This window comes from Lipotes vexillifer, unplaced genomic scaffold (assembly GCF_000442215.2).
Source record: "Lipotes vexillifer unplaced genomic scaffold, Lipotes_vexillifer_v1.1 scaffold1003, whole genome shotgun sequence".
NCBI lineage: Eukaryota > Metazoa > Chordata > Mammalia > Artiodactyla > Lipotidae > Lipotes > Lipotes vexillifer.
In genome coordinates this window covers 1,260,713-1,284,221 of record NW_006798890.1, presented here as the reverse complement: position 1 = coordinate 1,284,221, position 23,509 = coordinate 1,260,713, and the positions used below count along the sequence as shown (strand labels likewise).

At 55.3% G+C, this 23,509-nt stretch overlaps 1 protein-coding gene across 1 annotated transcript; it reads right to left on the bottom strand.

Annotated features, from left to right (window-relative positions):
- Positions 1-144: 144 nt before the first annotated feature.
- TTC22 (tetratricopeptide repeat domain 22) lies at positions 145-22,173 on the bottom strand. Its single transcript, XM_007471138.1, has 7 exons — positions 21,522-22,173; positions 6,862-6,917; positions 6,543-6,658; positions 5,799-5,917; positions 4,396-4,557; positions 1,384-1,536; positions 145-840 (listed from the first exon to the last, which is right to left on the bottom strand). Exons 1-7 carry the CDS (start codon positions 22,086-22,088, stop codon positions 301-303), a joined length of 1,713 nt encoding a protein of 570 aa, XP_007471200.1. The 5' UTR covers positions 22,089-22,173; the 3' UTR covers positions 145-300.
- Between the last annotated feature and the right edge of the window lie 1,336 nt (positions 22,174-23,509).

The following is a 23,509-nucleotide window of genomic DNA, read 5'->3' as shown; positions in this document are numbered from 1 at the left end:
GTATCTCTTGGGAGGCTCCATATTATTTTTTCTGCATATTTGTACGATTTGGTCCTTCAATTCACAGTTTCCCAGTGGCCCCTCGCGTCTGCCCCGGCTGAATCAGGCCCTTTTGCCTCCGTAGGCACGTCAAACCGTCCTAGGGTCCTAACGTTTCCATTCCAATTCCCGAAAGAGAATCTGACGGGCTCCCCGTACCCGCCAGCTTACGGCAGTGAAAGCCGGTGTGCAGCGCCACGACCAGGTCCAATCACTTATAGGCGGGGCCTCAACGGGGCGGGGCCTCAACGGGGCGGGGCCTCAGGGACCTCCGAAGGAGAACGCGCGGCGGCCCCTCCGTGGGCCCGCGCGCTCGCGCTCCATGGTCTCGAAGAGCAGCCGCACCAGCGCCGGCCGTCCCTGCGCCACTAAGGCCCGGGCCAGCCCCAGCACCTCGCCCGTGTGGATGCGCCACACGCGCTGCAGCTCCTGGCGCAGGCGCGCCGCCGGGTACTTGTCCTGGGCGCAGCGCAGCCACGCGTCCACCTCGCTGCCCAGCTCGCCGTCGCTGAGCTGCGCCTGGTTCCACTGCGCCAGCAGCGCCTCGAGCAGGCAGCCGAAGCCCTCGGTGTGGCTGGAGCCCGCGTCGTCCAGCTCCACGGCACGCTTGAAGCAGGCCGCCGCGTTGGCCTCCTCGCCTTTGATGCGCAGGCACTTGCCGCGCAACAGCTGCAGCTCGGGCAGCGTGGCGCCCAGCTCCGACTCGCCGGCCTTGGCCAGGAAGACCAGCGCCTGGTTCAGCGCCGCCTCGTCCACCGCCAGCTGCTCCTGCACAGCGTCCACGCCCATGTAGTAGTAGACCTGGGGTGGGGGCTTCGGGGTGAGCTTTTCTCCCCTGCCGTCGCCGCTGCCCGTTCATTCCCTTCCCACACTTGCTGTTTTAAAAATTCCACGCATTCATTCCCACCCTCCCTCCCTCGACAATTATTCATCGCAAATTTTGGTGCCCCTCTCCTTGGTAAGGAGACAGTACTCTGATTCCAGTTCCACCCCCAGCGCTCTCTGCCATATAACCTTGAGCGGGGCAATCTCTGGGCTTCAGTGTTCTCATACATAAGATATTGTAACCTCTGGTAGTCATTCCGTGCTCACGGAAGGCACAGAAGGATACAGAATAATGGCCCACACTTTCTGAGTGCTTAGAAAGAACTGGGCCCTGTTCTGAACGCTCTAAGTGCATCATCTCCTATAATTCTCACCAATGCAGTAGGAGGCAGGTACTGTTATCAGGCCAGGGGATGCCCCGCGTTCCTCCCTGTGTCCTCAGTGCCCAGGCCTGGCCTGGCAGGGAGTTAATAGGTTTTTAGTCAGCTACTGGCTACCCTAGCCAAGAGGCTACCTTACCTGGCCGATGTTCAGGTAGGTCTTAAGGCCTGGGCACACCTTGACCACCTCCTCGAGGTCGGCCTTGGCGCAGGCCAGGTGGTTCCTGTCAGGCATGCCCCCGAGCCCCATCTTGCTTCGCTCCAGGTCATGCAGGTAGGCTCTGACGTGGATCTGCCCACAGAGAGTCAGCTCAGGGAAGATGCTCCAAGCAAGGACCCTTGCCCTCTTTTCTATCCTAAATAAAGTTTTTTTTCTTAACAGCAACTCAGGGAGGTTCTGTGGTGCAGTGGAAAGCCCCCGTGACTGGAACTCGGGAGTCCGAGGTCCTACTCCTGTGCCAGCTTGGGCTAGCCACTCCGCTTTCTGGGCCTTAGTACACTGACCCCTCTCTGTACAATGAAGGGCGTTGGATGAAGTAAGAGCCATTCATTCATTCACTCATTCATTCAACAAATATGTATTGAGTGCCCACCATATGCCAGGCCCTGTGCTAGGTACTGGGGTACAGTGCTGATAAGAGAGGAGGTCCCTGCCCTGACAGAACATTCTAGTAGGGGAGATGATCATAAAAAAGTACATGGTACCACTTCAAGTGGTGACAAGTGGTATGAAAAAATAAACAGGGTGATGGGATAGAGGTGACTAGGGGAGGGGGTTATTTGAGATGGGATGGCAGCACCGATTTTGTGAGAGTCTGTGTAAGCAAGTAGCGTGGGAAGAATGGCAGGTGGCCCCAGTTTACAAGCATCAAATTACAAATGATTCCAGACCCTTGCTTTCATCACCACTTCCTCCCTTTTTCCCCACATCTATTTGGAGCATTTAGAAAATCTAGAGGCTCAGGAGGGGTAGGGAAGGGGTGGAGAAGGAGGAAGTAAGAAAAAGGGGGTCATTGTCATTGAAGGTATTAATGCTTTATAGCCATTGGTGGGCTCTGGTTCTAAGACAGCTTCATGAGGTGGGGGTGGGGTGGGAGTGGGAAGCTCTGCCTTTGGAGCCAATTGAACTTAGCTGAATTCCAGCCCCTCCCCCTCTTTATTAGCTTGACCTCTGTGAGCCTCATTTTCGACATCTGAAAAATCAGTACACTAAGATCTTCCTTGGAGAGTTACCATGACAATGGAGAGAATATGTTTTAGCCAGGACCTAGCACATGGTAGGTGCTCAGTTCATTCATTCATTCTTTCAACAAATATTCATCAAGAGCCTGCTATGTTCCAGGAGTTGAGGATATATAGTAGAGAGCAAAATGACAAAATTCCCTGCCCTCGTGGAGCGTGTATTTCAACTGGGGGGAGAGACAATAAACATGATAAATCAGCAAATGGCATGTTAGGGAGTGATAAGTGCTAAAAAGGAAAAACAAACAAAGACAGGAGGACACAAAGTGTTGGTAAGAAGCTGACATTTTCAAGAAGATGGCTGCTAGCAGCTCCGCCTTTTCTTCAAGCCCTCCAGGAAGTGAGGGAGGAAGCCAACTGGATATTTGGGAGAAGAGCATTCTAGGCAGAGGCCCTGAGGCAAGATCATGCCTCAGGAGCTGCAAGGACCCCAGTGTGGCTGGGAGGGAGGGAGCTGAGCCGGGGTGTGTCAAGGTCATGGGCCAGGTAGGGCCTTAGGCTCACAGCAGGGACTGAGGCTTTTACACAGATGAGTTCCCTTCCCTTCTGTTCCTTCCTCCTCACTATGCCCTGCCTCCATCCTGGTGCCAGTCTGGTCATCTGAGTAGTAAGTGTGATCTTTGGAGCTACAGGGAGACAGCGAGCATACGCTACAGGCCAACCTGTGATGGCGTGAGGACAGTGAGGTTTGGATTCCCCCTAAAGGAATGCAGGACCCCGGGAAGGTCACTGCCTCTCTGTTGCCTCAGTAAAATGACACACCTTTGGCTTCTCACAGGATCTTGCGAGAATTCAGTCAGGCCATGAATATGAAAGTGCTGGGTGAAATGCAGAGTGTTATAGAAAGGTGTTATTATCTGCTGTCAATCATGAGTAATATCACTACTATTGATAATGAACACATCAACTGCCATGAAGGAACTGACTGTCTAGCACCTGCTGGCAAAATGATTATGTCATACAGACCAAGACCAAGGGAGCAGATTCGCCATCATGTCCCATGAAAGGTAGTGGAGAAGGCTGTCCAGCCTGGAGCAGATGGGTTCTGTAGGGGCTCCAGAGGGCAGATCTGGGACTGGTAGGGGGAAGCCAGAGGCATGCAGCTCTCAGTTAAATGAGTAATCTGCTGAGCTCAGTGACCATAGTGGACTGCCTCAAGCAACAGTGAGCCAGTTAAAAATACACCTAATAATACTGCTCAACCACTTAAGAACTCTTACTATGTGGTCAGTACTGAGTTTTACACAAGAGTCTAATTTAATTCTCATAACAACTCTGTGAGGCAGGTACAATCACCTCTAGTCTATAGAAGAAGAAACTGGGGCTCGGACTTTAGGCAAGAGTATTCTGTCTACAGTCTCGTAGCGTGTAAGCGGTGCTGTGGGATTTGAACCGAGGCCAGCAGCGTTGAGAGCCAGAGCTCTGATCTACGACATCAGACTTCCTCCAATATACCCTCTGCCTTTCACAAGCACCTCCCACGCTCCAGGCACCTGCTTTAGATGTTACTTCACTTACTCTTCTGACCTTTTAAGATAGATGTTATTATCTGTATCTTCCAGATTTGGGAATGGAGGTTTGGAGGGGTAAGTGGCTTGCCCCAAGTCCCACAGTGATGAGTGGAGAGGCCAGAATTCCACCCAGGTCAGTATGACTGCCTAAGGTTCTAATCAAAGAGGAGGCTGGCAGGTTGCTGGCCAGGTCATTACAGAAGGGATGAGCAGTGGGTGGGAAGCTCCTTCATTCTCTCACTCAACAATCTTAGAGAACACAAACTGTGAGCCTTGATGACACCTAAGCTCCCTTCCACCATGAAGGCTCCCTGACCTCCGGGCTCTGGCCACAGGGTCTTGGCCGTTGTTCTCTGATTCTGGATGGCAGGATGGGGTGGAGCTGCGGGTAGACTCACCTTGGCCCTTGTGCAGTACGCCTGCCAGTTGAGCTCTGGATCTCGTAGGGTGTCTAGGGCCATGTTGCAGGTACCAATGGCCATATCCTGCTTTCCGAGGAAGTGGAAGATCTTGGCCAGGTGATTCAGGATGGGGGGTTGGTCCTTGGCAATCTCAATGGCCTGAGTAAGGGAAGAAGTAAGAACAAACCATTTTTCTGGCTGTTTGCCAGAACTGGAACCCCTTCTCTCAGTAGAGCCATATTACCCCAAAGATCATATTCCTCATATCTACCACATCGTGGGACCCAACACTTTGGGCACAGCTCACTTGCACTCAAATTCTGAGAGCCTGACTCGCTGCCATGCTCTCTGCCATGTTCACGGGACATGTCCAGAGAATCCCTCCAGACCCCAGGCAAACCCCTCTTCCTCAGACACGTCGCTGTGTGCTCCCCCATTTTCCTGGGGCAGGTAGGGGGAGGGGCCAGAATCAGCCTCTACCTCCCCCAGACTCACACAGTGTTTCTAGCTGGGCACCGCACTTCCCCCACCACCACCCCAATATTGTTACTGACAGCTGCCTGCCTTGTGTTTGTTGCTGCCCCTGAGACGGTGAACTACAGGGCAGGGTCCCCATCTGTCCACTTCTCTGTGCCTGGCACAGAGTAGGTTCCCAAGGAGGGACAAAGGCAGTGCGTTAAACTGGACACAACTCTCGGAACACACGTGAACCAGCATTTATGTCTGCTCTCACTAAGATCTCTCACCAAGAAATTGCTCATTACTGACCAGCAAATGCTAGGAACGTGCCCCGGGCAGAGTGTCGTGCTGACCGCAAGGGGAATGAAAATCACAGGGTCCTGGCCTCCAGGAAAGTCTTCAAAAACTGAGCTAAGTGTGGAAACTGCCACAGAAACGAGGTGCCAAGAATAAGGCTTGAACAGCACTTTACAGTTTACAGTGAATGGTTTCATCCACTACCTCCTTTCAGTCTCTCAATATCCTAGATGGTGGACAGATCACATAATTAACAGATAAGGAGGTTCCGAGATGGAAGTGACTTGTTTTAGGGTCACAGGGCCTATGGGCAGAGCTGGCATCCAGACCCCAGCTAACCTCGTCTTCTTTCCACTTTGCCCCGGGGGGTGTGAAGGGGAAAGGCCTGAGGGCATATCTGGTAAATCGTGAGTAGCTTAGAAGACAGGCCTAGAGAAGTAAAGAGGGTCTGACTCATAGGCCAAGAGGACAAGGGAGCACTTTGGCTTTGTTTGGGATGGAGAGAAAGGTCTGGAGTAAGGGCACTTCCAGAGTGAGGCAGGGAGGTGGGGATGACACCCAGAGAAGCAGCGGGTTCCAGGAGAGGAGGCTGAGGTGTCAGTCTCAATCCGGGTTCGGAGAGCTTCTGTGCCGGGGGCACATACCTTGCCAAAGCAGTCCAGGGGGTCGGTCCCTGAAAACCCGCAGTCATGGACGCCCATGGGGGTGATGGAGAAAGTGTCTTTCCTCTCCAGCAGCATCCCGAGGTAGCACCAGGCCAGAGCTGGGGGTGAGGCCGGGAGAGGGGTCTCAGGCAGCAGCGGGGTGGAGAGAGGGAGGGGAGCCACGAGGAGGCAGGGGGCCAGTGCCACCCCAGGTGGCAGCCCCCAGGAAGACAAAAGGAGCGGAAGTGGCATGAAATCACTGTGGGCCAGCCAGGGACCGAGAGAAACAGGGTGGGGAGAGGACGTGTGAGTGGAGGGATGAACAGTTTCAGTGCTTGTTGTGTTTACTGTGGCACGCGGGACACCCTGCTCTCTAACTCCAGCTCTCCCCAGCTCTGGAGCTCTGGTCCCTGTGGAAAAATGACTCGACTCCCCTCCAGAACAGCCCTCCCTCCTCCCACCACAAAATGGGGATAAGAGGCTGCAATGGCGAGAACTCTGTCTCTTACACTTTCGGTCACAGACAGGCCTGGACACGTGCACCTGGAGTGATCTGCAGGTGCCCGTTCACCTGTGCGAGGTGTGCGAGCTCCCTGAGGTGAACAAGGGAGTGGATGAGACAGAAGGTGAGGGACAGAGAAACAGTGCTAGAGGGGGGGACAGTGACAAGACTGGCAGAGCTGGTGGCGGGTGCAGGGAGGACGGGGCAGAGGCTCCTCTCCCACCCGTCCCCACGGGTCCTGCCTTGGTGGTGGGGTTCCGAGGACTTGAGGACTTGCCGGAGCAGGGCCAGCGTGCGGTTGAAGGCCGGCAACCTCTTCTGCTCCTCGCTGCCCAGCTCCAGGAAGATGCCATCTAACCTGTGGCAGAGAAGGGGACGCAGCTGGTCAGCACCCTCCCAGCCGTCCCCAGGGTGCCGCGAGTCCTCCCCAGGTCAGTGGGCAGGGAGGGGAACTCGGGGAGCCCTTGCCACGCAGATGGGCTCAGCCATTTATCCCCTGGCTTCCAGGCCCCACCTCTCCCCGTTCTTCCCCACCATCCCATCCCCAACCCGTAGCCTGACCTGATGAAGAGCGTTGCCATGGTGAAGTACCAGCCCCTTTTTTCCTCCTTCGGGATCTAGGGAAGCAGAGAATGGCTTGTGCTGCTGCTCTTGAAGCATTTGGGACATTGTTCATAGACTCCCATGCTTTCCCTGAACCCTGAGGAGCAGCAAGTACACTCTTGGTCATAGTGCTGGCTCTGCCACTGGCTGGCTGGGTGACCTTGGGCGAGTCACTTCACTTCTGTGACCACAGAGGATTTGACAAGATGACCTGTGTGAATGCCCCAAGCAAGGTGTCCATCACAGAGCAGGCGTGGTGTCCATTTCCTTCCCTCCCCGCTACCGCAGGGCCCACACTCCACCAGTCACCTTCTCTCTCCCCCGCTTCTCCCCTTTGGCACCATCCCTCAGCTTCCACCTTCCTGAGAAAGCCCCTTTGGGCATGTGAGTGAGTTCAGCTGAAGCCCAGGACCCCACCCTGAACTGTTTTCCCATTGTTTTTCTTGCCAACTTTGCTGTGCATTTAGACTGACTTGGGCACCAGATAAAATATTTATGCCGTTATTTATGGGAGTAGCTGCTCCTGCCTTGGGAAGGAATTTTAATGAAAACCAATAAAACCCCCAGTGCATATCAGCGGCTCTGCCTCAGGCTCCAGCACCTCACTCCACATTCATCTCCTGTGGTTGATCTCCAGGCTCCATTCTGCACTCACCACCCGCCATCCGCAGAGGCCTTCTCAGCTCAGGGCCCCTATTATCCCTCCACCCCACCCTCAGCAGCTAGGATGAAGCATTAAGTCCAGCCAGCATTTCTATGGTGTGAGGCATCTATGGTGTGAGGCCCAACTATGATGTGTTGGGTGCTATGGAGCTGTGGCACTGAATGGGACCTGCACCCTGGCCCACATGGGCTCACAACTCGGTTGGGGAGACCATAGATAATGGGGTTTGAAGGAGCACCTGCCACGTGCCAGGATCCTGACACTCATCATCTCAATCTCACAACAACCTATGAGGTAGGTGTCATCCCATTTTACAGAGGCACATACTGAAGTTCAGAGAGGCAAAATGACTTGCCCAAGGTCACACAGCATGCAAGTGTCAGAGCTGGGATTTGAACCCCATTTGTTAGTCTCCAAAGCCCTTGCTCCCCTCATTACACTGGCTTACCAATAGCTATAATATGAAGCAGGGTTTGATCAAGGCTGAGAGGGGGATGGAGACAAATGCAGCAGGATGAAGAGGCCACTTCCAGCCAGAAGACTCTGAGAAGGTCTCACAGACGATGGGCTGTAAGGTGGGCCTTGAATAGCAGTGGTATTTGAGAGGGTGAGGTGGGGGACAAGGGCATTCCAGATGGGGGGCTCAGCACGGACATGAGTGGGCAGCTGGGGAGCATGGGGCACAGTGAGTATGACTGGGGTGTGGCGGGAGCTAACGTTGCCAAGTTAGGCTGCAACTGCTCTGGGGTGGCCTTGGATGGTTCGGAGGAAGAGAGGAAGGGGGACCTGTGAGTAGATCTCAGTGAGCAGTGTGATTGCCCGTAGGGGAGTGTCTTGAACGCTGACCCAAACCAGGTCTGGCAGGAAAGCCAGACCAAAGACAAAATTAGAGCAGAAGGAACACCAGGGGCTATGGGAGGAGGTTTCCTACATGATCCAGGGGTACCCCCGAGACTTCTAGAGGAGGACATACTGGAGCAGGGCTCTCAGGGACAAGTAGGAACCAACCAGGTGGATACAGTGAGAGAGGGCATCAGACGGAGGGCACTTCATGTGCAAAACCTCAGAGATGAGCGAACAGGTGTGTTGGGGGCTGCATGCAGCCCAGAGCGGCTAGATCCCCAGTTGTAAGGGGCGAGGGGATGAGCCAGCAGGGGAACATCAGGAGGGGCCCCTGAGTGTCAGGCTCAGGACCTGGAAGTCATCTGCAAGGCAGTGGGGAGGCATAGAAGGGGTTAGAGGTGGGGAGTTATCCTGTTACTTAGGTTGGAATACGTGTATGGGGGCTTGGCTGGGAACTGGGCTGTCTGGAGGGTAGAGCGGTGGGTCCCAAGGATTAAAGGGCATCCTTGAGAGCGCAATGGAGAACACTGGCCAAAGCAAAAAGCTGGATTGGCTGCCAGATGACCTTACCTGCTGCACCTGCACGGGACCTGGGACATGGGAAGGGGACTCAGATTCATGGGGCACCTACTGTGGGCCAAGCTGGCCAAGGACCTTGACAGAATGTCAGCACCTGTCTGTGTGAAGGACCAAAGGCACGTGTGCCTCAGTCTCCCTGGTTGCCTGTGGCTGTGATCTCGTGACCTCTGGCCCCACGACTGCTTTGAGGTTGGCCAGACTGAGTCATGGTGGGGAGACACAGAACTTGCTCCCCCTTTCAGGCTCCTGACAAGGAGATGTGACCTCAAGTGACATCAGGTATCCTAGACTAGGGGAGGGCTGCAGTGCAGAGAGCAGAGGCTTGGGTGGCCAACAGGTCTGGCCACAAGAGGGGGTGACCCTGGGGGGATGTGTTAGCCCTCAGAGGCTGTGTCCTTACCTGCAAAGGGGCATCGTGATGCAGTGACCAGCCTGGAGACCGTGCCCATAAACCTCCATAAACGTTTGCCCCCTTTCTCCTGGTTTGGGTTAGAAACGTGCAGGGTTAGGTGTGTCTAGGAGGCTGCTTTGCCTTATTTCAGTTCTAGGTGGGGCATCGAGGTCTCAGGCTCTGGAGTCCAGGGCTATCCTGCCTCACCCCACTCTCCACCTCTCCAGCCCCCCACTGTTGCTCCTAGGGCCTCACATGCCCCGTGGGGTCCACAGGTCCCCAGTGTTGAAGAGCAGTGTGTTGTCCTCAGGGCTCTCCCTGGTTCATAGCCACTTTCTTGTTTGGTATTTAAGATGCAAGAAATTAAGTTATGTGTCCAAATCACACAGTTAGTGCATGACAGAGTCGGGACATAAACTCATGCCTTCCTAGTCCTAGCCCGAAGCCTGTCCACAGCACTCAGTTATCTTGATCAATCAATCCCATTATTATGTCTCTGAGAACACTGAGACCACAGAGGTGAAGCAGCTTGCTCAGGGTCACACACTGGTTAGTATCAGGACTTAGAACCCAGTGGTTTCACCACCATTCTGATAGTCTTGATTAAGTCAAGCCTGGTTATGGTTTGCACTAAGTAAGCAATACTACCACCTGGTGGCAGAGTGCCTGAATTGCAGCGGCAACTCCTAAAGGTTAACTCTCCCTCCCTTCTACTTGAAGACTAAAACTGATTTGCAGAGAAGTAACTGGCTGAGTGACATCTCTATGACAAATCCCAAACATAGCCCCTCCTCAGATCCCACTTAAGAGTAACATTTGCAGGAGGGCTTATGGGATTGCGAATCAGGAATGGAGTTAATGGTATAAACAGACCTAGTTTGAAGCCTCACTGTGCTTGGGTTCCAATCCTCCATCCCTGTGATGGAGCTAGTAGAGAGAGACCATTCATTCTGCTGTGCAATTCTTGTCCTAAAATGGGCTGTCTCTTTAAAACTCCTTCTAGTTGTAACTGAAGCGGCAGCTGAAGCTGTTACCAGGGGCAACCTGGCAAGCCACATATGCTAAATTAAATTAAACAGGCCTCTGACTGCCCCCTCCCCTCCTCTCTCCTGGAGAATGAAGTTGCTGTGAAACCTCTTATGGCTTCACGGAATTCACTTCCAGAGTTGATGGCTCCCAGAGGCAATATATTTGGAGGCAGCCTGGGAGGGGCTGACAGCACCTCTGCCAGGAGAGGAATATTGACTGAGGGCCTCCCCGTGTGGGCTTTGGCAGGACACCCCACCTTTTCTCTTGTTCATCCTCATCAGGACCCCGTGAGCTGGGGGTTCTGGGGTCTATGAGGGGGCACTGGCCAGAGCGTGAGCCCGCTGAGGCTTCAAGCTGGCAAGGCCCAGGCACCAGCACTGCCCTTAAGTAGCTGGTTAGATCCTGGTACTAGCTGAGGGTGAGAGTGAGGCACCGACTTCAGGCAAGGGGTTCTCAGGACATCTCCCAGCTCCTCCGAGGCCCTCACCGGTATTTCCCTCATTATAGAGATGGGGAAACCGAGGCTCAAAGAGGCAGAGACGTGCTGACTTCACCTGACATTTCAGGCCAGGTCTCTGACTTCAAGTGCGTGTTACTCCCACAACACCTCGCTGCAAGTGTTTGTACAGTGCTTACCATTTACAAAGTGCACTCACACCGATGCCACATGACCCTCAGAAAGACCTTTGTGGAATGTAGAGTGGGTTATCATCACCCCCTAGTACAGATGGGAACACTGAGGTGAGAAGACATCCTCAAAGACACACAGCCAGTGTGAAAGCCTGGACTGAAACCTAGAAATGTTGCTTTTTTAGCTATACCAATAATAGTGCATTTTACTGAGCACTTACTATGCACCAGGCACATGATTTACATGTGTTAACTCCGGGGTTACCTAGGAGGTAGGGACTACGATTATCTCAGTTTTACAGAAGAGGCATCTGTGGCCCAGAGTGGCAGAGCTAGAAGGCAGCAGAGCTGGGACCCCAGCAGCTTAGCCCCAGAGTTCCTGCACCTGACTACCCCAGATGAGTGGTCCTCGAAGTGGGGTCCCCCGACCACCAGCATCAGCAGCACCTGGGAATCTGATAGAACCACTGCACTAGAGTCTAGCACTGCAGAGAGCCAGGTGAAAATGGCAGGCCAGTGCATCTCTTTTTAAATGAACAGAAGGATCAGCAGTTGTGATCCTCTGGAAGCCTGACGACCCAAGCTGCTACAGCTGGGTGGGTAATTGACAAAGGTGGGTGATCTGGCCGTACCTGCAGAGAATATCAGGATGAGGATTAGACATTATAGAGCAGGTTTGTGTTAACTTGGCAGATATAAGGATGGGTCTCAGCTGGCTACTCCATTTACTTCAAAAGGTGGTCCCCACAGAAGGAAATGTTGCAGGGCTTAGCTATTTTAGAGGATTTCAATAGAAGATCTCAATATGCTAATGGTTTATGAATCTATATGTGTCTGCATAGGCTATACAGAGACCTTATTGGTTCTTAAGGAAAATGTTTGCCTTGCAGTTTGAACTCTGCCCCTGTGGACGTTGTATTCTGTGTTTCAGAGTCAGTTCCTGAGAGCTGACTGATTCTCTTTCAGGGGAGGGGGGATGAGAAGGAGGAAAGAGAATGTACATTTCTCAACCATCAACTGTCCACTGGGCACTTTTGTGCCTGGTGGCACTGAATCCACCCACACAACAGCCCGAGAAGGTGTAATGAATCCTCCTCCTTTTACAGGTAAGGAAACAGGCTGAGAGAAAAGCCACCTGCCCAGCCCCACAGCCCAGGGGGAAGTGCCAGGCTTCAAGTTCAGATCTGCCTCCCTCCAGTGCCCCTGTTCTTTCCACCTCATCAGGCTGACCCTGTCTGTGAAGGCTGACGCTGCAGAAATAAAAGTCACCAGGTGGCAGGTCTCAGGACCATGCTCTTCCTGCTCAACTGGAATGTCCTCTGTGATGACACAGAGCAGCCTCGGGCTCTGCACGCGGAGCTCCAGCCCCAGCCCACCTGGCTGGACTGGCACCCCTGGGGGTCTGCCCCAGAAAGGCTGGGCAGGGGTTTCTCCTCATCCAGCTCCTGCCTCGGTGGGGGGTGGGGAGTAAACAGAGGGTTGAGATTGGAGTCCCACCCCTGCCTCTACCTCCCCCAGGCTTCCTTGAAAGTCCACTGGCCCAGCCTGGGCCTCAGTTTCCGCGTCTATAAGCAGGGATGATCGACTGGGTTTGCCTGTGTCACAGGCACATGGGTGGGAGTGATCAGTGCAACTGGGCAGGGGGGACTGGGGGGCTGGGTGCTGTGCCATGGAGGTGAGTCACCTATTCAGCCCTGGCTGGGTTCCCTGCATGGTCTTTGTGGATTTTAAGAGTGGAGCAGATCGACTGCAGCTCCCCATTGTCACCCCCTTTCTGGTCCTAGATCTGTCACGCAGACACAGACTCTGTGAGCCAGCTTTGCTTTGCACTGGTTCCACAGACTCGCAGGACTCAGTAGAGCCACTTTTCTATTCCATGGTCCCTAGAGAAAAGGGACCCTGTCCAGTCCTGTGTACAAATCCAGCTCTGGCACCGGGTAGGTCTGAAGAAGTCCTGCATTTTCTCAGCCCTGCCATGGGTCTGGACTGTGTGCACCCTTAACACACTCTATCTTTCCTCCTGTGAAGAAGACAGTTGCGTCAGATGATGCTACAGGCAACTTCGGCTCTGGGGTCCTGTATCAATAAGGAGGGGAGACCCAGTTCCCCAAATTGCCAGGTGTGGAGGGAAAGAAGCCAGCAGCAAATTCAGAAGGTGCTGTTATGCAAATGTGAGCAGCACCGAGGCCATCAGAAGGCTGGGGCTAGAGTAGCAGGGAAGCTGTCCCTCAGCCTGGACTTTATGTCGGAGAGAACTGAGTTCGGTTCCAGCCAGCCACTCATGGCTGTGTGCCCTTGAGCAAGTTATTACAGCTCTCTGAGCCTCAGTTTTCTCATCTGTAGAATGGGGTTAATAACAGTTCTGATTCCCCAGCATTTCTAGGAGCAAGTGAGATAATCTGTGAAAAGCACACAAGTGCACAGTCCCTAGCTCATTGTCCAGTGTCATCCAAATCAAACCACTCAGATTTGTGGAGCTGTGTGTGTGTTTGCAAGCACCATGGGAGGAGAAACCCTCCCCATGATCTCAAAAGTTGGAGATCAACTCTAAAGTCCTCAAAACACCGTGCCTGACATTCCCCAAGCTGTGGTTTCCTACCTCCCTCTGTGTGTTTATGTGTTTTCTTCTGCCAGGAGGTTCATTCCTTCCCCCACTTCTCTATTATCAAAGTCCTTCCTGTCCCTGAAATCACCCTGGCCACAACCTTAGTCCAGTGACAGAGGAGGAAATGTCCACCATCCACAGAGGACTTGCCCACTGTCCCACAGCCAGTCGGGGCAGGTCTGAGGCAGGAACCCAAATCCTGACCCCTGGCTCCAAGTGGGGTCTCCCCGATGTCATTGTTCTTTACCCAAAGTTGGTTCTGGGCTGGGCTGGGCCGAAGGCGAGCTCAGGAAGGGGCAGGAAGAAGTGGGAGGAAGCAGAAAGAGGGCGGGGGCTCACTTAGAAGGAGTCCTGGCAGCCCCATCAGGGCATGAGGATGAGAAGGACGCGTTCATCAAAGCTCGCTGGGGCTGGGCCTTCCCTCCGTGACCCCAGTTCCTCCTCCCACACCCCTGCCCGGCTGGTACCACTGTCCGCATTTCACAGAGGGAGACATGGACCCTCAGAGAGGTTACACAGCCAGCCCAGGTCACCCAGGGCGTCCCTGCAGCCTGCAGATTCCCTCACCAACACTCTGACCTCGGTCCCAGCAGCGCATCTGCCTGCACCGTGCGCCTGAGTTGTCAGGGTTTGGAGCTGTGGTACGAAGGGGAGAGGGAGAAAGGGAGGCTGGGGGAGAGAGGGGGGCTTGTGGGAGGCGGAGAGCTGTTGGGAGGGCAGCTCCCTGAGGAATTCCCAGGTCCTGGGGCTGGCCTCTCCGCTGGTGGCACAGCTGTGTGTGTCTGTGTGTGTCGGTCCTTCCTGCCAGGCGACTGTGTGGATGCCTGCACTTTTGTTTGTTTGTGAGGCCGGCTGCTGGGCCTAGCAGCACTGGGTCCATCCCCGCCCGGCCCAGCAGGCCAGGTGAAACCTGGATGGCCTGTGTGCGCCCGGTCAGCTAGGGCGAGTCCCCTCCCTGAGCCTGTTCTGTCCTCTGTGCAACAGGGAATCACAATACCAGTGGCAGTGTGTCTGTGAGGTTTGAATAAAAATCAGATGTGCTAATGAACGTAACATTCTGAGCTCCGTGCCTGGCGTACAGGCTGGATCAGTGGCACCCACTGTGGTGGTGTTTCCTATTACCACCCTGAGCCTGCTCTGGGCCAGCAGCAGGGGTGCAGGATCTGCATGTGTGTGTACCTGTGCATGTGTGTGCAGGTACATGTGTGTGTGTGTGAAGCCACACAATATTCCAGGAAAAGGGGAAGAAACTCAAATGATTGAGTTAGCTTGGGACAGAGATATTACTTTTTTAGAGAAATATAAGTTCGAGTTACTTTATTTTAGAAAAATAATGGGGATTTTAAGACTAAAAAACCAAATTAAATTTAGCAACAGTCACAAACCCCTCTTGGGTGTCCAACCCCGTTCCAGACACGGGGTGGTAGGTAGAGATAGAGGGTCGCCCAAGACAGAGGGCTCACCCTCTAGGGGGCAAGACAGAAACCACTGTTATAGAGCATAGCTGAGGGCTGTGGCGGCCAGAGGGTGCGCAAGGTGAGGGGCTGGGCCCCAACATGATCTACACTCTGCCTGGAGCCCTTCACGGTCTCTCGCTTAATCCTCACAGCAACCCTGTGAGGTGATGTTAGAATCCCACCTTGCAGATGAGGAAACTGAGGCTCAGAGATGTGAAGTGACTTGTCCGTAGCCACCTGGTGATGGAGGCAGAATTTTAACCGAGTGTGTCTAACTGCAAAGTGTTTGCTCCTAATACCCACTCAGCCTGGAGACTCTACCAAGAATCCGTCTGTGAGTGTGTGTGGAGAGGTGACGGGGGTGCGGAGGAATGACGGATAAAGCAATCTGCCTCATCATATTTTTGTAACTTGAGGACGAGGAAAGGGAGGGAACGAAGGGCTGAGAGGGAAGGCACAGACACTCATCCACTCATACACAGACATGCTGCTTAGTTTGGGATTATGGGCTGAATTACTAACTTTTGTAATGTTTTCTCTTGTAATTTTAGTTAGCAGAAGAGCAGCCGTCATTGGTTCTCTGGCTGCTCTTTATTCTTTGAGCTCCGGGGGCTCCTCCTTGCCTGGGACAGTCCCAGCCCCTTCAGGATGGAAAATCTCCTGGAGCTGCAGCACCGGGTGGGTCAGCCTCCTGGCCACCCACCCCCAGCTGCGCTCCTGTGGGTGGCAACCCTCTCAACTGGAGGACCCTCAGCGGCTGCTCAACCTTCCCCATTCCTCCTTTCCTGACCCCATGCTGACTTCACCTCTGCCCTCGTCCCTCCTATCCTCCCCCCCTACTCCCTATACACGGCAACCCTCTCTCTATTTCTCCACACTTCCACCCTAGATTTCCAGGAGGTGGCCGGTGTGGGGCGCTCCCCTCCCCATCCTGCCGGCCATCTGCTTCACACTTATTGCGCCCCAATTCTCCCACCTCTCCAGAAAGAGCAAAGGCTTTGGAGTCAGAGTGGCGTAAACTCAACTGCCACTTACTAGCTCTGTGGTCTTGGGCAGGTTACTTAGCCTCGCTCTGCCTCAGTTCCCACATCTGTAAAATGGGATCAGGGCGTCCTTGTGAGGACTAAGATGAAGTCCGCAAGGCACCCGGAGAAGAGCGTTCATGAATATTACTGTGTGAAGGTGGGCATTGTGTGAAGGAAGGTTTTCAAGGGGGAGGTGACATTTGAGCTGGGTTTTGATGGATGCAGTTTGCTTTCTAGGCAGAGGGAAAAGTTCCTGCACAGGCAGCTGTGAAACAGCACGGCATGTCTGGAGAAGTATGAGAAGTTTAGAGTCCCTGGGAAGTAAGGTTCAAGGGAAGTAAGAGGAAATGAGGCTCAGAGGAGGGCAGGAACCAGACCTCAGAGACCACATCAGCAGTTCCTTAGGGCCACCACGTCCTCTTCCCCATGAAGCTTCTGGCTGCCCTCTTTCCAGGTCTCCTGCTCCAGTTCAGTTGTCACTAAAGCCCCCACCGCAGGACCTTTGCACACACCACACCCCTGCCGGGATTGCCCTCCTCTCATTCCTGCCAGTACACTACTGCCTCTTCCAGAAGCCTCCCTCAGTCACTTGTGCTGAAAGGAAGTGTGTCCTCTCTGAAGTTCAGTTACTGTCACTCTATCCACAGGACCTGGACTTGCCAGGTCCCTGCTGACTCCAACATGGGTCCTGATGTCCTCGAAGTGCACTTCCCTTGTCAGCCTCTGGGGGGGGTCCTCTTTTTGGTTCAGAAACTATGGTCTCTGGTATACAGCACTCAGAGATGATTGTCACCTGGCACAGGCCATGTAATGAACGCCTGTGACCTCAGCCAGTCATAGGCACACCTCTGACATGCCCCTTTGGCCCCCACTCCCAGAGAGGGGGCTCAGGGAAGGCTGGTTACTGAAGGAACTAATGTTTGCTCTTCCCTTTGTCCATGAGCTTCTAAAAGGCAGGAGTTCTTAATGATAGGGCCTGGCACACAGTAGGTGCTCAATAAATGTTAAGATGCTGAGCATGTGTGTCTCAGACATGCCCAGAATTTACCAGTTTATGGGCAGTTTTACCCCATGATTTGATTGGATAATCATAGTAAACTGAGGCAGAAATCACTATTGTTTAATGTTTATAAAGCAGACACTGAGGCCAGAGATGAAAAGTGACTTGTACAAAGTCACACAGCAAAATAATAAGCGACCTGGGTGCTTGAACCCAAGCCTCCTGCTCTAACTATACAAAGTCATCATTGTCATCCTGATTGCGACTATTTCTTGAGCATCTACCCTGTGCCAGGTACTTTATAAGCATGATCTCTCCTAATCCTCAGATGATGAAATGGGGGAGCTCCAAATCCCCACTTTCTCCTGGGATTGGGGGGGAGGTTCTGACCACAGACACTCTGTGCAGACCTGGGGAGCAGCCCCTGGGCCAGGCCCAAGGACACAGCACAGGCCACCTCCCACCTGAGACAGTCAGCTCCCTCCCTGGAGCACAGGGCAGTGCCCTGCTTGACACTCTCTCCTCTGGGCAGTCACTGAAGGGGACGGTGCGGCCCCCACTGTGGCTGGGCAGACCAGCAGCAGGGAGGGAGGAGTCGGCCCCCATTCCTTCCCTACGCCCAAAACTTTGCCTCCCTGCTCACCTCCTCCAGGAAGCCTTCTCCTGAGAGCAGGAAGGGACATCAGAGACCATCCAGTCCCCCCTCCCTCACTTTCACAGATGGGGAAACCACCACCCAGAGAGGAGAAGTCCCCACCGTGGGTGGTTGCAGCTGAGATGAGAACCCAGGACTCCTGGCTCCCAGTCCAGGGCTTTTCAGGCCCTGCTCTGAGACTGTGACCATACTCAACATACACCAAGCTGGCCACACCTTCCACTGAGGGAGGCTGGCATTCAGGGCCTTGTGCTCAGGCTCTAAAACAGGAGACCTGGGTTCCTTTTGGCCCCAGGGGATAGCCACAGCTGCACACAGTTTAGGGGGGAGAAGGCTCTCCCAGGCCAGGAGAGGCAGAGGTCGTCTGTGATCCTGCTGTTTCTGTGCAGGCTCTGTTCCTCATTTTACGGATGAGGAATCCTAGGATACAAGCACTATTATTATCCCCATTTCATAGAAAGGGAAGCTCAGTCATGCTACAGACTAGTTGGAGGTGAGAGCATGGGGAATTGGGATTTGGACCTGGACTGTCTGACCCAGAGTCTACCGTCTTAACCTCCACCCTGCCCTGCTCCCCTTAAGTCAAGTCCGTGCCTCCCACCCAGCTGAGGTCTTGACTCCACATTTCCTCTTATGGGGGAGCCATAAGCTTTGGTGGAAAAGGCTTCAAGGGGGTGTGCAGAGGCTTTGTGAATGGAGCCAGCCCACTCATGTGTGAAGGCTTGTTGTCATTTAACTATCACAAATAGTCATCATTATCAGCTCAACCCTGCCTATGCAGTGCCTTCAAGGAAGAGTCATGGTACCTCTCTGAACTGTGATTTCCTCTTCTGTAACAAGAGGATAATGCCTCTACATCATCTGTCTGTCATCCAATGCAGGCAGCCTTTGGGATGGCCCCCAGTGATCCCCACCGCCTGGTATTCGTGCTCTTGTGTAACCCGCTCTCTCTGCCTGGAGGCTACACCTAGTGACTTGCTTCTAATGAAGAGAATATAGCAAAAGTGATGGGATGTCCTCATGGGAAGGACCTGAGGGAGGCCTCTGGCCAACAGCCAGTGAGGAACAATAGCCATGAGTGTGAGCTTGGAAGCAGACCCCCACCCCACCGCCCCCAGCTGAGCAAACCTTCAGATGAGACCACAGCCTAGAGGCACCCAGCTAAACCATGCCTGGGTTCTGCAGCACGCAAACTCTGAGACAATCAGTGCTTATTGTTTCAAGCTGCTAAGTCTCAGAGGATATTTGTCATACAACAATGGGTAACTAATATGCCTAGCATTTGTCTATTTAGCTCCGGGCCCTATGCTACACATACATTCACTCAAGATGCATTTACTGAGTGCCACTGTGTCCAGGCACTGGCCAGGTGTTGGCTTTTCAGTGGTAAACCAGGCAGACGTTGTCCCCACTCTTGAAGATCTCAAGATTGAGGTGGGGAGACAGACCTGTAAATGGACAGTGTGAGCAGTGCTGTGGGAGCCCAAGGGAGATGCCTGACCCAGCCTGGAAGAGTCAGCGGAGTGGATGCCTGAGAGCGAGGACAACCTTCCAGGCGAGGGTAGAGCAAAGGGCACCTCCGAAAGAGTGGCAAGGTGGGCTGTAAGGAGACCTGGCCCACGGGGAACAAGGGGAAGTAGATGGTGGCAAAAGCCTGGTTGGAAAGGGGAACGCGGCAGAGGGAAGGCAGAGAGCAAGGTCACGGAGGGTCTCCCGTGCCCACCGGAGAGCCTGGGACTTACGTGCCAGGCAGTGGGGAGTCACTGGGGGTTGTAAGCAGCTGACGGATATGGCCAGCAGGATTGAGTAACATGATACTGGCAGCAAGGGTGGAGGAGGAGGCCGAAGGGTCAGGCCAGAGGGAAGGAACCCAGGCAGGGAATGATGGAGGCTGGGCTGGCGGAGGGAGGCAGGAGAGGAGCGGATAGACCCTGGAGATATGAGGAGGCGGAGCGGACAGGATCTGGGGTCTGAGTGGATGGCTATGGTGCGTGAGGGGGAGAGAGGAGGCAAGAATGCTGCCTGTTTCTGGCGGGATGTGGAGCTGTGCCTTATACTTAGGTGGGTGTGGACAGGTACTTGCTGGGAAGAGCAAGGTGAGAGGGATGAGTTGGTGTGTGGAGTTTGCAGTACTGCCAGCAAAGAAACTTACGCAAGCTAACCCGCTGGGAAGTGGGTCCACGCCCTAGTCCGTCAGAGAAAAGCTACAAGCCTGGTCTAGGACCCAAGGTGGGAGGGGCACGCTGGAACGGTATTCCGGAAGCCAAAGGGCCAGGGTTCGGTGAGAATTTGGAGGCCGGGGGCATCCCTGCAGACTTTAGGGGCCGCGACCCCAGCCCTCCCAGCCTGGGGAGGGGTCACCCACCTGTTGCGCGTGGCCCAGCGCCTTGTCATAGAGCTCAATGCCGGCCTCCAGCACCCGCGCCCGCTCCTCTGGGCTGGCGCAGCCCACGTCGAAGCCGTGCGCGTAGCCCTGCTCGGCCAGGCAGCGCGCGGCGCGGAGCGGGGTGTCCGCGGCGGCCCCGCAGTCCCCCGCCAGGCCCATGAGGCCGGCCAAACGCCCGGCGCACGCCTCCTCCTCTTCCTTCTGCCCCAGCCGCCCGTACACGTGCACCAGATTGGCCCAGGCGTTGAGGTTGCCCGGGTCCTCGCGGGCCACCTCGAGGAAGCTCTCGCGGGCCTCGTCCAGCTCCTCCAGGTAGAAGGCGAAGGCGCCCAGGAGGTGGCGCACGGCGGGGCGCTGCGTGGCAGCCGCCAGCACCAGCTCCTGCCGCAGGCCGTCCCGCTGCAGCTTCAGGTCCCGGGCGTGGAGCGAGGCCGGCGAGCGCGGCTCGAAGTTCAGCTGCATCTCCAGGTGGAAGTGGCCGGGGAGGGACCCAGCCTGGAAGAGTCAGCGGAGTGGATGCCTGAGAGCGAGGACAACCTTCCAGGCGAGGGTAGAGCAAAGGGCACCTCCGAAAGAGTGGCAAGGTGGGCTGTAAGGAGACCTGGCCCACGGGGAACAAGGGGAAGTAGATGGTGGCAAAAGCCTGGTTGGAAAGGGGAACGCGGCAGAGGGAAGGCAGAGAGCAAGGTCACGGAGGGTCTCCCGTGCCCACCGGAGAGCCTGGGACTTACGTGCCAGGCAGTGGGGAGTCACTGGGGGTTGTAAGCAGCTGACGGATATGGCCAGCAGGATTGAGTAACATGATACTGGCAGCAAGGGTGGAGGAGGAGGCCGAAGGGTCAGGCCAGAGGGAAGGAACCCAGGCAGGGAATGATGGAGGCTGGGCTGGCGGAGGGAGGCAGGAGAGGAGCGGATAGACCCTGGAGATATGAGGAGGCGGAGCGGACAGGATCTGGGGTCTGAGTGGATGGCTATGGTGCGTGAGGGGGAGAGAGGAGGCAAGAATGCTGCCTGTTTCTGGCGGGATGTGGAGCTGTGCCTTATACTTAGGTGGGTGTGGACAGGTACTTGCTGGGAAGAGCAAGGTGAGAGGGATGAGTTGGTGTGTGGAGTTTGCAGTACTGCCAGCAAAGAAACTTACGCAAGCTAACCCGCTGGGAAGTGGGTCCACGCCCTAGTCCGTCAGAGAAAAGCTACAAGCCTGGTCTAGGACCCAAGGTGGGAGGGGCACGCTGGAACGGTATTCCGGAAGCCAAAGGGCCAGGGTTCGGTGAGAATTTGGAGGCCGGGGGCATCCCTGCAGACTTTAGGGGCCGCGACCCCAGCCCTCCCAGCCTGGGGAGGGGTCACCCACCTGTTGCGCGTGGCCCAGCGCCTTGTCATAGAGCTCAATGCCGGCCTCCAGCACCCGCGCCCGCTCCTCTGGGCTGGCGCAGCCCACGTCGAAGCCGTGCGCGTAGCCCTGCTCGGCCAGGCAGCGCGCGGCGCGGAGCGGGGTGTCCGCGGCGGCCCCGCAGTCCCCCGCCAGGCCCATGAGGCCGGCCAAACGCCCGGCGCACGCCTCCTCCTCTTCCTTCTGCCCCAGCCGCCCGTACACGTGCACCAGATTGGCCCAGGCGTTGAGGTTGCCCGGGTCCTCGCGGGCCACCTCGAGGAAGCTCTCGCGGGCCTCGTCCAGCTCCTCCAGGTAGAAGGCGAAGGCGCCCAGGAGGTGGCGCACGGCGGGGCGCTGCGTGGCAGCCGCCAGCACCAGCTCCTGCCGCAGGCCGTCCCGCTGCAGCTTCAGGTCCCGGGCGTGGAGCGAGGCCGGCGAGCGCGGCTCGAAGTTCAGCTGCATCTCCAGGTGGAAGTGGCCGGGGAGGTAGTCCAGGTCGTCGATGAGGGCGTCCAGCTTCTCGGCCGCGGCCTCTGGCTCCGCCATGGCTGCCCCGCGGCTCCCCGAGCCTTGCTCCGGAGGCCGCCGTGGATGGGGGCGCCCCTCAAGCGAGCCCGGCGCGGGAGGCAAGGGTCAGCGCGCAGAGGCCCGGGGCGCAGCCACCTCCCATCCCGGGGCGCCGCCCGCCGGTGGGTGGGTCAGAGCGTCGGCTCGGTGGGTGTTTACGCTTTCGCTGCTCAGCGGCTTTTAGACGCCCGCATTGCACAACCAGGTGTGCCTGTTAGGTGCAGTGCCAAACGCGGGGCGTGTAACCCCCGGTGCATGGCAAAAGGCATGCTTTTACTCTCTCTGCTCAGGAGATGAGGAAACTGAAGCTCAGACGAGGAAAAGGACTTGCCCAGGTCACAGAACTGGGTGTGCCCGAGCAGGCCTGGAACCCAGTTTGCTGAACCCCCAAAAGCCGGGCCCTTCCTCCTTGAGCACTGCTCCACCCTGTGCGAGCTCACTGAACAGGAGAGTCAGGCCTGGCCTTTCCAACTCGGCACCCAAGCCACCCTCACTCCTGCTGCTCTCCCATCCCCGCCACAGTCCCTCAGTGTTCTGCTTCCTCTGAATGGAGGCTGCCCCCTCCTGCAGCTCGTCCTTTGGCCATTATTTAGCAGGCTTCCCCACTTGGGATTTCTCTGCCTCCTCTCTGCCCTGCGGTCGGCCCCAGTGGAAAGACGGGGCTCCAGGTGCTGGTTCTAATCACTCTGGATAACTGGCAGCTCCCCCTCAGTCTGCGTACCACCTGTGGCCCAGTTGTCTTGCTCTTGCCAGCCTTCCCGCAGGCCTGGCGTCAGTCCCCCGTCCTCCCGGAGATTGGGCTGTGCTCCCTGGCGCACTAGCTCCCTGCTAGTCCTCCGGGACTTGGATTTTGTAGCAGGTCTAAACTTCTTCCTTTTTAAAATATTTACTTATCTAGGCTGCGCCGGGGTTAGTTGCAGCATGTGGGATTTTTTCTTTTTAGTTGCGGCATATGCGGACTTCTCAGTTGCAGCACGCATGCGGGATCTAGTTCCCCCACCAGGGATGGAACCCTGGCCCCCTGCATTGGGAGCACAGAGTTTTACCCATTGGACCACCAAGGAAGTCCCAGGTCTGAACTTCTGAGTCTCTCCCACCCATCATTCCATCTGGGGCTGGGCTCCTGAGACCCTGTTACTTTATCTTCTTGAAAAACAGACCAGAATTTTCAGAAGAGGAAATAGAGCCAATTTGTAAACTTGGAAAAAATATTTGACTTGAGCAATAAAAAGGTAAATTAAAACAACATTCTGGAGATATTTTTCACTTGTAATTTTATTTTATTTATCTATTTATTTATTTATTTTTGGCTGCATTGGGTTTTCCTTGCTGTGTGTGGGCTTTCTCTAGTTGCGGGGAGCAGGGGCTACTCTTCGTTGTGGTGCGCGGGCTGCTCATTG

Bases quoted from the DNA above. Each gene is read 5' to 3' on its own strand.
- TTC22 (XM_007471138.1), bottom strand. From the start codon at position 22,088: ATGGCGGAGCCAGAGGCCGCGGCCGAGAAGCTGGACGCCCTCATCGAC. The intron at 6,918-21,521 runs GTGGGTGACCCC...CTGCTTCCCTAG, and splicing joins CGCTGGGCCACGCGCAACAG to ATCCCGAAGGAGGAAAAAAG. The intron at 5,918-6,542 runs GCAGGACCCGTG...CCTCACCCCCAG, and splicing joins CTCGGAACCCCACCACCAAG to CTCTGGCCTGGTGCTACCTC.